The sequence below is a fragment of the Trachurus japonicus genome, chromosome 3, assembly GCF_045865225.1.
Source record: "Trachurus japonicus isolate A0001 chromosome 3, Traja_1.0".
Classification (NCBI taxonomy): domain Eukaryota; kingdom Metazoa; phylum Chordata; class Actinopteri; order Carangiformes; family Carangidae; genus Trachurus; species Trachurus japonicus.
Window position 1 is genome coordinate 27,636,842 of NC_140909.1, and position 12,732 is coordinate 27,649,573.

A 12,732-nucleotide genomic window follows, 5' to 3' on the forward strand; every position below is an offset into this window, starting at 1 on the left:
TCTGAGATGAAAACAGGCTTCAAAGAGAGCAAAGGGGGTTGGATTGTGGAAACCCTGCTGGTCTCTACAGCTCTGATGGTCATAACAACCTGTGCGCTACACCTGCAGAGTGCCCCCCCACCCCCCACCCCCCATACAACCCTCCCTCCCCACAACACAGACGCACAGACCGCTACCTTCTTTTCCTCACCATACCACTTTTAAAAACCACTCCAAAGCTCCCAGCAGCCTCCTCCCCACTGAGCCAGATAGAGTCGAATCAGAAGAAAACACAGCTCCATCAGGCCAAACCACCACCTCTTTCAGCCAAAATAGCAGCTTTGAGGGAGCGAGTGCAGGCAAAGGACAGACTTGGACGGTGAAAGGGAAGGGGGCAGGGCGAGGGGGAGGGTCAATCACTCTGTGGGAGGCAGAGAATGAGGGAGCACAAACATCGTACTGGTGTTGGCCCCGAGCCATGTTTGTGTCACTAACAGAAGTAGCCTTGTCTAACCCCCCCCCCTTCCCTCCTCCTGCTCCAGCCCCTTGCCTTGCACTCACTCTCTCCCCGTTTGCTTGGAAACAGAGTCAAGGGGTGACTGGCTGGATGCTTGGTAACAGAAAAGAGCTGCAACACAGAGGAGAACAGGGGTGAATCTGACAGAGCCCAGGGCTGGGCAAAAATCAAAAAAGGGTGGGGGGTGGGGGGGCACTCAATAGTGGGGACTGTGCTTTGGGAATGTTGATGAGGCAGGGAACCTTTTCTCTTTAGTTTTCCAAGTGAACCAACAAGCAGCACTGTGGATGTGTGGGCGATTTGTACTCAGCATGCCCGCAGAGCGACTGAGCGTGAGCTGCTTTGAAGATTAGGTGTTTGCATTATTTCACATGCACGACAGAAAAAAAAAAAAAGAAGGGCAGTTTTCCAGACCCCGGCAGAACCTGATAGTGCTGGTGATACATCTTAAAAATTAAGTGAGCTGAATGCGGTTTCTTTCGATCAAAGGGAGGAAAACTGAGAGGCTCCGAGATTTTAGTCGGACTGCACTGCAGAAGAGCAGCCAACTCTATTCCCAACTGGCTGGCTCGCCAAAAAAAAAAAAAAAAAGTGCTTTGTGTTATGAGGCATGTTGTTGTTGAGAGCAGATATCTCTCTGCAGCAAACTCCCGTCTGCATACTTGCGAGCTCAAAACAAATCAAGGCCACCTAACAACTGCCTGCCAACTACTATTCTTGTTGGCCATATCAAGCAGCATGCGTGCTGTTAAAGCACACATTAGTACCATCACCAGCTCCCGAGGCAGTCAGGCCATATCCAGTTACATTTTAGCAGGGAAAATATGTACAGAGCTAGATGATTTTTTTTTTTTTAATATGAAAGGGACTTCACTAAGAACTCAAAAGACCAATCCTCCATTGATGTCTTAGTGCGACCGCACTATGTAAATAAAAGCCGACACAAACTTTCCCATATGTTTGCTTGTTTTCTTTTCCGCCAAACTGCAGGACTCATGTGTTTCACAGGGAAGACGTTAAGTAGAGAGCGCGTTAAACCACTTGACTTACCGTCCTCGGTTTCCTGCCACACGATGCCTTCGAGGTTGACGCTGGTGCCCGGCTCGCAGGGCCCCAGGCACTCGGGCTCTGTAGCCAGGGCCACGTCCGACGTGTTCACGGCCACTGAGCGCGTACGCACCATTATCTGCTCGCACGGCGAGGCGATCTCACTGTTGCCTACTGTGGCCAGGAGGTGGAGGGGGGGAGGGGCTGGCGTGGAGACAGGAGATTCCATCTGTGAAGAAGAGAAGTGGGGGTTGAGAGAGAAAGAGAAACACATGAGACACTTCAGAACCACTGTATAAACATGTACAGAGCAGATGTTGAGATACAGCCAACGGATGCCACAATGAGAGGAAGTGAAGGAGAAGAAGAAGGGAAAAAAAGTGCTGAGCGCATGAAAGACATCCTGGTATTCCAGTGGTCCTCGGAAGACGCTTCCATCAGAGGGGCCGACGCGGCAGTGGCTGTTGCAATGTGTTACTTGTGTCTTTGGTCAACCTTAGAGGTGATTAGCGGGCAGGGGAGGCACACGTGAAGTAAGGACGGAATTAGTTATGCAGGGTTGGTCAAACAACCCCCCCCCAAGCCAACAAGCTTTCTTCCCTCACACACAGCCGAGCGAGATCCATGACACAAATAATCTCACAGACTGATCACTCATTAATTCCCTCAATTAAAGCCCTAGTTGTGGCGGGGAGTGGGGGCTGCTGAGGGTCAGTAATTGATTCCACCTGTTCTGACACACTGTGACAGCGATGAAGAGACGGCGGGCCCGCATGGAAACCGAAAATGAAAAGGACGGGGGAGGGAGGGAGGGAAGGAGGTGACGGGAGCAGCTGAGAGGAAAAGAAGAAGAGAGAGGGGGAGAAGTGTGTAGGTGGAAAAGAGACAGAGAGGAAGACTGATGGTGATTTAAGGGGCCACACTGATACCAGGCTTAGTTCTCTTTATTCCAGGCAGTCAACATTAAAGCGCTCCAAGTCATTAGCGCTGAACTGCAGGAGGAATGCCACGCTGCAGCCAACACCACACATTTATTAATTGGGCATAAACCATTCAGTGCTTGGGAATATGCTGCCAATGCTGGATCCAATTAGACTTGGAAGACAAAATAACAATTGACACATTGGATTATAAGTCTGTACACCCTTTAAATAATTGTTATAATCTACTTACTGTTCCAAAGTACGACCTGGAGAACTAAAAAGCGCTCCTCGCTGCACATATTGAAGTTGCTGCTTAATTTCCATCCGTCTAGGGATGGAAATGTTGGCTTGTCACTGGGTTGTTAAGTCCATCACTTGGGTCCTGACTGAAAAGTCTCAATTATTGTAAGAGCTGGACTTTATAGAGGATGGATCCTGACTGAGCTCATTCTCCGACATGTTCTTTATCCTTATCCAGAGAAATATCTCATTGGGATACACATTTGTGGTTTCCAGGTTATGAATCGAACTAACGATTAGTACAGCACTTCCTGCTCTTAGTGCATATTAGCATTTAAATTAATTTGGTTATTTGAGATTCTTAAAAAAAAAGGAAAAATGCTGTGATTGATCATTATTCATAGAGCTGGGAAATGATAGAACCAATCATTTGAAAGTATTATCACCATCAATTATTCTACCTGAGACGGTGCAGATCAGTCTCTGAATGGAAAATAAAAAAAGTGAATCGGTGATCAGCTGATTGCTTTGAAAACCCAACATTAGCCTGTGATGAAATGTAATATTAGCATAAGACTTGTCATCACAGAAGCTTCATATTTCATGGATTACTGCGATGAGCTCCGATAGCACATTTCTCCCAGCGCTCGGCAGACGGGCAAATGGAGAGTCAGGCCTAACGACATCGTAATCACTGTCTGTCAGTTTCTGATGCATGATGTGGCCAAGCTGCAGGCCGGCTGACTGAATGAGACAGGACAGGTAATCACCCCAGCTGTCACCACACACTGTTCCCGGGCCTTATGGAGACACTGTGGGCCGCGGACAACAACACATGACCGCTCCTCCCTTCAGACTGACAGCGCATGGTGAGAGGTGCAAACAGGTTCATGCTGAGCCTCCCTCCCAATTGACTCAAGTCTTCAAAACTGTCTGCGTCGACATTTGGGGTGTTTTCGAAACCGTGGTTTGCTGACAACAAAACAGAGACAGCTTCCTTTTCACAATAAAATCCTTACATTAAGTAGCAGCCTTAGAATATTAGATTGCTCGGAGGTTAAAGCGTCTACAAAGAACTTTCGTCTTGGGTTGATTTTGGCGACCCCTGTGGACAAACGTGGTAGTGTTTTGCCAGAATGAAGACTGCATTCCTCATGATCTGGCTCGCACGTGCCATCTCCGATCTGAGGGACAGAAATTGTTTTTGTGCCTAAATTCTGTTTGAAGTATGTGTTCGCAAATGTGTTATGTAATAATCACCGTTTCGTCCGGTGGACCAACCCGACCACTGCCTCCTGAAGGTAAAGTCAAGTCAAGTCAAATTTATTTATATAGCACATTTCATACGACAAGCGTAAACTCAATGTGCTCAAAGAGTTCAACTATTTAGAAATGGCTTTTCTTCCCATCGATAGCCTGATTTGCTGTTGTAGGTCACACAGAGACATCAGCAGAAACCAGACACTTCTGCATATCCAGTTAAAGGGCCCATATTATGCAAAATCCACTTTCTACTGGTTTTGTAGTGGTCCTATGTGTTCCCGACGTGGCCTTTCTATGACGCCTGGAGGTGAAAAAAGTCTGTTCACTCCCTTAATTGATTGCTACACTTTTTTGAGATGTGTTTCCAAACGGGCGACTTGAAAGTGCTGTGCAGCTTAACGTCACGAAGCACCGAACTCAAGTGACTCCACCTCCCGGTACTTCCTTATCCTCCCCCTGGGCAAGTCTGGAAACGTGAGCTCCGCCCGCTGAGACATTTCCGTAACACAACTTTTTTATTTGACAGTTTCTCTACACTGTCCTATTAAATGAAGGCAAAAAGCACCAAAAATAACTTTAAAAAAAAGAGTATTAGATTCATTATATTGATTTCCCCAATTTGTTTTGGCTATACTGTGCTTATCATTATACCCATACACCCAGGTGTTTGAAGTGCTCATGTTCAGCAGTAGAAAGGGTTGTTGTCGTGTTCAGCAATGCATTGACCAGGACGTCCTGCCACTGATGATCATTATCCACATCTGTGAACTGTTTCCACAATTTATTGATGAAAATTCATATCTTTAAAATGACAGAAAGTAAGTGACAAAGGTGAAGTTGATGGTTTCTAAGAACAAACCCATCCAACCCACCGACTTAGCCAGGGTGATGTTGTTTCCAGGCTATAAAGACAAGGGTAGTATGTTGTTTGCAGGCAGTCTAGGGCTACTCCACGATAAAAGGAGCCATTTATTATGTAATAGTATAAACAAATTACAATGGAGTCAAAGTGGAAATGGGACCGGTTCACAATGCACATGAACAATGCTGCTCCATTCCCAAGTTCTATCAATGGATAATTGAACAAAAGGACTTTCACTCTGGGGCTGCAGTATGCAAACCCACAGAGTGAAATGCCTGACATCTTGTCCAAGGGTTTTGAAAAACCACATGCGACTGGGCTACACAACTTGCCAGATTACACAAGGCTCTACCCGACGCTCGGCCGATGCCAAATTCCAAGATTTCTTCCCTCCTTGCGAGACTTTACAGACGGATTTTGAAATCTCCCCCAAAACCACAATGCCTGAATGTCACGCAAACCTTTTCTTAACTAAAACCCCATGCCGGCTCCTCGAAAAAGCCACACTGGCAAGAATAATGTTTAACTGGCTGACAAAAAATTCCTATGAATCTTTGACTGGTGTTGAGCATACCTCACAGTGCTGACAGAGGGGGAACTCTCTGCCTGGATTTCCAGAGATCACACAGCAACTCGGCCGTGGCAGACGGACACGTGCTGCACTTTTTTTTTTTTCACTGGACACATTAACTTCAACTTTAACTTGTTTATTAGAGTTGGGATTAAGAAACTGAGCGCTGAGCTTGGACGAGGATTAAGAAAGGATTACACAGCAGTGTCATTCTGAGACACCTGTCTTGGCTAAACTAGTGTGGGGGCGAGAATACAGTGGACCAAATTAAGCTTTGAACCTTTGTTGGACAGTCAGCAATACAAGCGCCTTAGCCTGAGTCAGACAACCGGTTTAATGTGTCAGCAGCTATGTCACTACGTCCCAGTATTAAACTGACTAAAATAATGACATGACCGTTAATGTCAGAGTCATCTGGATGATGTGTTGCTAACACTTTATTTCACACGTAAATTCCAGTTAATGTCCTAATAATCTCCTGAGAGGTTTTCCAGGAAAACTCCACTCCACTTATTTCTAAATGCTAACCTGGCACAACCTTTACATATTAATTCAGAGGATAGCAGGGGGAGCTAAACATAATATGAATGCTCCAATGTGTATGACAAGTCCAGTAATGGATAAATGAGTAATAATTATCTACTGGTTAAATAGAACCATTTCTTTAATGTAAATTCATCTGGTCATCAATAATAAACTCCACATGACCGACGGCATAACAACTTCAACAACCACAGGGTTCTTTCCAGGACACTTTCACACAATGGTGTAAGAATAACAAACAAACCTGTCAAATTTCATTGTTAAAGATTCATTTGGTTCATTTTGGTCTGGTAGAATTTTTTTCTCCATACACCACACAACCTCTAAAAACGACTTTCTTAATCATGTCATGCATTGCAAATGTGTAAGATCATGTGACACTGTGGTGAGTGATGAGTGGTTACATTGTTTCTTCAAATGGCAAAAAAAACCCCACATATTTAAATATGGACCTTCTCCACACTAATATCGCTTTCACACACAAACCTCATGCGCAGCGTGGGATTATGAAAGCATGTTCTGGTCACGGTTCAGCCGTTCACATGAGACCGCTGTCACAGGTCACACAGAGTCATGCCTGCAACTGTAGCTCAACACACATCATGGCTGAAGCATAGAATCCCATTTTTCCTGGTGCTTTTTCTGCATTAGTCCGTGTAATAAAACACCGTGAGGAATTCCTACACATGCGTACCTGATTTTGCGCACCCACTCGTTCCTTCTCTGTTCATCCTGCTCTTTTTTTTTCTTTAAAAAAGCCCAGTGTGACAATTGGTTACCGTGATGTTTAAAGACAGATATCTATTTCCGACAGACTTCTGTGTTCAGCTGGTAGAGACCTGAGTTTGACCTTAGCTGCCAGCGATGTATGGTCCTGAAGTCAGGTCAGATAACACACAGCAGGTCAGAGAGATTGACCACAGATGTGGGTTTATCGTCCTGGTCTCTGACCATAAAATGTAAATAATTCACAACAATAACAACGTACATAATACATAACATCAGGCTATAAGATATGCTGAACACGATAGAGTACATGGTTAACTCAAACTGCCTGTCAACGTAGCATTTATGTGTAAGAGACTATGGTTAAATAGTAACAACAACATTTGATAACAGTATCTGTATAATATATATTCTAATAATATGAGTTAGTATATATACACACTATCTGCATACAGCTATATCATAGTGTGTCATACATGTTTCTCAGCTGATATGAAGCACTGTGCTATTGTGATTTGGCCATCAGGCCATGACATAAATAAATTGATGAATTAATTCAGAAAAATCTTTGCCTATATAACTGATAACGAAAAATCAGCTAATAATGTTATCAATCAGAAAAAAAGAGTTTGGAAATCCAAAAGTTGCAAAAAGACTGAGGCTATAAACAAATCACAGTAACCCAGTCCTCTGACTCCAACAGATTGAAACTGTTTAACTATTGATCTGTATAGATCTCCTGCCAGATAAAGCAAATCCAACTCCAACTCCAACTCCAACATCAAAAGAACAAAAACATCTGTCTTGACCAGACAAGAAGTAATTCTTCCTGACACACAGGTCCATTATTAAGTAAAAATGTATTTTTCCAGAAGTGCTATTAGCTGGCTGAGTTCAGTGTTTCCTCCTCAATATGTAATTCTTTCTGACTCCGGGGGCAAAGCCTTTGAACATCTTTGGTGAGTTAGTGAGGTCGGAGGCCAGTGGAGATTACACTTCTCTCTGGCTGTGGTTGGTGCCTCCTTCAGCACCACTGACACACACACACACACACACAAAACAAGAAGTTCCACATCCTTTATTTGGCCCTCATACAAACAATATGGAGCCTGCTAATCTCTAATAAGGTGTTAAATCCTCAAAAAGGAATTTCAGTTCATTTCAGTTCCACCCGATGAAGACAGCTACGATGTATAGTCTTGTTATCAGCAGGCAATCACATCAGTGGGCAGCTTTTAAAGTGAGCCGTGTTATTGAAGGCATTGAAGCAACATGGTCATTAGCATTGAGCTACAATTGAAAGCAAATACACAGCCTCATCTAATTTGATTACCAAAAAAAAAAAAAAGTTCAAATCCACCGAGAGACAGAGAGAAAGACAGAAAATGACTGGATTCCCTTTCAAGTTCTGAAACCCACTCGATTGTTTTCAAACACTGCACAATGGCCTAATTCCTTTAGTGAAACCACATTGTCGCTCTCTTTGAAGCTCCGAGTAATCACAGAAACTGAAAGAGAAAACACAAATAGGAACACCTGACATCTATTGTGCGCCGCCAGCTGGCAAAAGGCGCTCCGTTCCTAGGCAACTCTTCTCGGTTTTAGTTGCTAATTGTGCTTTCAGGAAAGCATAACCACACATTAATAATACAGAGAGGAAACTAAGCTGCGATGAAGTCGGCCACCCATGACCTACAATCTCATCATGAGTAAGACAGGTTCTCACTCTGTATAGTTATTGTCTGACGGAAAGTCGTTTGCCTTATGACAGGGCTGACAGTCTGCATGTAGATGATCGTTTTCTTTGCTAGTTTCCATAAATGGATCAGTGACAAATAAGGGTTGGCAAGATGAGCGATTCAGAAATATCTTTAAAAACTGTTTTAAAGGTTAAAACATACATTTTGTATTCATGTTGGTTTTATGTCATCTGAACCATTTTTAACAAAAGTAAGACAGAATGCCCTTCAAAGTGTCAAATGGTGGAACCACAAAAGAAGGATAAATATCAAATATTTGATCCACCTACAGTGGATTTAAGTGTAGGGGAGCGCCGGGTCGATTGATACACTTTTCAGTTAAACGTCTTTTTTAAAGATTACATTATGTTCACAAACATTTTTATCATGTGATCAACTCACATACATGAATACATGTGTGAATTCTCTTAGTTACAAGTGTAAATTAACACATATGTTGGATGATCGCTCTGTTTTCTATCTTTGAACGTAAGTTGACATTTGTCTCAAACGCCCCACCTATGCGGGTCGTTTGAAACACATAGGAGGGACGGTTGAAACAGCATGTTTTAAACAGAAACTACTGACCTTACTCTCTTTTTTATGAAGCATATCGGACAACATACTAGTGTACTCGTCATTGCCAAAATTTCGCATAATTTCGCACAATAAAATAGGTCAAACAAATATTTTTGTCCCGTGCGTAATTGTCAAGATCCGCATTTCGATTAAACTCACCTTTCTTCTTTTGTACGAGTTGTTGGATGACTGCATTTTCATTTCATTTACTTATTTCCCTGTCCTAAGTCATGTTTATGGATACACAGTTGAACATATTGTCATTTTACCCTCTCTTTGCTGAATATCTGTTGATTCATGTCATAAACACGTATTGTTCATTAAAAATATGTGGTGTTTATTAAAAATACATGTTGTTCATTCAAATCAGTTGTTGTTCATTGCAAAACAGTTATTAATTTGGTGATTTATACAGATATTGATCTTGCAATGTGACCACAAATTACTACGCACGGTGGCGTGAGGGACATTTGAAACAGGTGTATCAATCATCCCTCCAGTGACTACTGACACTTAAACCTGTTTTGCCTCTAAACTTCAAAACTATGACATTGCATCCTTTAGGACCTGTTTATGTACAAATTCATCTGTTGCTAGGTCATATTATTATTGCATGAAACACACAATACAACTTTTGGTCCCAAAAAAACTACCGCACCTAATATTTTACTTTCCGTAGTCGAAAACTGATTCGCGCGAATAACTTTTGAATGGCGTGACGTCATTTCACAAGCTTTCCCAGGATTGGTAGGTGTTGTGTGCTGAAGGTAGTGACGGAGTCTGACGGCTCAAGCTTGCGTGGTTTTCGAGGAAATCGCTGTGTATCAATCGACCCGGCGCTCCCCTACTTACAAAAAATATATACTTTCTTCTGAAAACATTAAATTGAATTATAGCTGCTGCGCAGCAATGGGTCGGGTCCGGGCTAATTTTGGCAAATTTAGGCAAATTCTGAGCAACAAACAGGAGAATAGGAAGACAGGACAGTTGACCTTATAATGTTCAATTTGCACCAGTTGAGGATTGAACCCACAACCCGTGGAACCATAGACCGTTGTCTATCGCACTGAGCTAATTGACAAGTGGCAGTTCAACAGTGGCTTCACAAATTGAGTAAGTCATTCACTGTCGTGCAGGCAGATTTGAAACCACAGTAAAAAGAAAAATCAGTTTTTGAGGTGAAATTCTGATATGTATTTGTTAAACATCTACTGTGACTCTAAGATGTTAGGAGCCTTCGCACATGGTCCAGTCCAAGCTATTTGGATTTTTAAATTTAGAGGCTTGCTGTGATGCCACCATCAGTACAACTGTCTTGTGTTTCATGTTGAGGACATCTGACATTTTGATCTGTCATCATCATCATCATCATCACCCTTGCTGGGTCTCGAACTCACAATCTCTGACACCAAGAACCAGCTCCTAACTCACTGAGCTAATTGGCTGGTAGTGAGACCTGCTGTGTAGCTTCATTTATCCACTCAGGTGAGTCAGTGCCCGGGCAGCTGTTGCGATGAAATGGTCAAAATGTCAGAAATTCAGTTATCTAAACAAAAATCTGATAATACATAAATTGCATCTTGACAGCATGGAAATGTTGGTGATTTGTTTTTAATGATACGTGTTTTGCTTCATAAGAGAAAATATGATGTTTAAAAATTCCACTCTCACATTGACTGCAGTTGTTCCCATGAGAGCAGAATTCAAAATGTTCTCAAAAATTCAGTTTTTGAGATACAATTCTGATATTTGCCAAACTTCATCAACCATGACTCCAGAATATTCTCATTTTTTTTCAGGAAGATTGAAAATGTATTTATCAAGAATTTGATGGTATATGTTTACAGTACTGTTTACAGTCAAACGTTTTCATGCACTGTAGGCTCAATTTTTGCTTAATCAAAAATCAGAGAAACAAGTTTTGTGGAGGACGGTCTGGAGATGCTCTGCCCGGACCCTAACTAGATTTTTTTGTTGTTGCTGTGTTTCTATATTTAAATTTTAATGCATTATGTAAAATTTGTCAGGAAACATAGTATTGCATTGCAAACATTTTAATGTAAAAATACCACTTGACATTGGGTTTCATTGTGTCATTGACCCGAAAATAAAACCCATTTGTATTTTATCTTGAAAGCCTAAAAAACTCAATCTTTAATTTGCCAAATTTTTTAAACTTTACAGCTCATTTTTTATGATACAGCACGACCTCCATGTCGGTAAACAGAAGAGTTAGAGATGAGGCGTAAACATGAAAAACGTCTGCAGGTGCGACAGTTTCATATGCAGCAGAGCAACCTTTCATTTCACGACCCGCGGCACCAAGCTGTGAATTACAGCCACACTGTTACAGAGACAAGTAAGGCTTTCACACTTACTGTAAATTTCTGAAGTAATCAAATGTCATATCTTTTCAGTGTGACACATTAGAGCTGCATGCTGCAAATCAGAGCTCCTCTTCCACCAAAGCCCTCGACTGTAGTGAAGCAGTAAAAAGGTATACAAAGCTTTTTCAAAAGGGAAGCCTCTTCAGAGAGCAAAGAGGCTTTACCTGTGGAGGCATCTGCACTCCCTGATGAAAGGACAACAAACATTAGTCAACAGACGACTCCTGCAGCTACTAGCAACATGATGGGGAGTAAAAGTGATATAAAAAGACAGAAGGCACAAGGGACCTCGGGGTAGAGGACTGAGCCAAGATAAGTGGAGCTTACCAATTTGCTCACTTATGAAGCAGTGGCCTCATTTTCCTATTAAAGCAAAGTCACACAGAGGAAAGAAAAAAACTTTCACTATTACTATAAAACAGTAAATGTAAAACTAGACCAATGATGAGGTAAAACCTGAAGGTTTGTTTACAACCTCTCCGGCTGTCTGACTACACTTGTGTATTTTATGCTCTTGGCAAAGTCGCAGAGTCCCCAGATTGTACTGATAAACTTGGGAGTAAAAGGTAAAGTGAGTAAAATAAAACCCATGAAATAAAAAATCTTACACTTGGCTCTTGCTTCTAGAGTGGATTATAAAAATTCTTGAGTAACATTGGTGGTGGTAGTAGTAGTAGTAGTAGTAGTAGTGGTGGTAGCACAATGGGACTGAGCAACTATCACATTTTACATGTTAAAAAAGTGGCTATGCTACATTTTTACCTTACTTAAAAAGCTAATAATAGAGTAATAGTGATAGTTAACTACATGACTTGTGACTTGTTACAGTGAGAACAGAGGCTCTCTGCCTTCACCTGGCATCTCATGGCTGAAAACCAACCTTACAACATCAGTGTAGTACCTGGCCGCCACCACGGTGTCCCAGTATATGTTATATAACCTTATCCACCGCTCCATGTATTGATTTTTTGGTGGCTTTGTTGTAAACAAATGCACATGGCTGAGAGGAGGGTTAGCAAAACAGCGGAAAAGCGACCAGACTTGCTTAGTTTCTCTCTAATGTATATACCATGTTCACTCTTAGTTTAGCGTTTTATGAGAGCACAATTTAGTGCAGAAAGAATTTTATTTTAAAATGAATGGGATTTAGTGGGGGTGTGCATCCTCTGGGGACCATAATACCAAAACATTTCTATGTTAACTTTTATTCCTAATCTGTACAGGCATGACCTCATGAAACGAAAACACTATTTGTCTGTCCAATAAAAGAAGATGAAGCTAAATATAAGCAGCTGGTTTGGAAGTATTAGCTACGATTCTTTCTAGGAAACGTAGCCAATAACTCCCTTGGCTTCT

At 42.0% G+C, this 12,732-nt stretch overlaps 1 protein-coding gene across 1 annotated transcript in view; it reads right to left on the reverse strand.

Annotated features, from left to right (window-relative positions):
- znf609b (zinc finger protein 609b) overlaps window positions 1-12,732 on the reverse strand; it is an 89,416-nt gene that overhangs the window by 25,217 nt on the left and 51,467 nt on the right. The window contains exon 3 of the mRNA XM_085768826.1: window positions 1,547-1,772. Coding sequence (XP_085624952.1) covers window positions 1,547-1,772 — 226 coding nt within the window. The remainder of the gene's footprint in view (window positions 1-1,546; window positions 1,773-12,732) is intronic.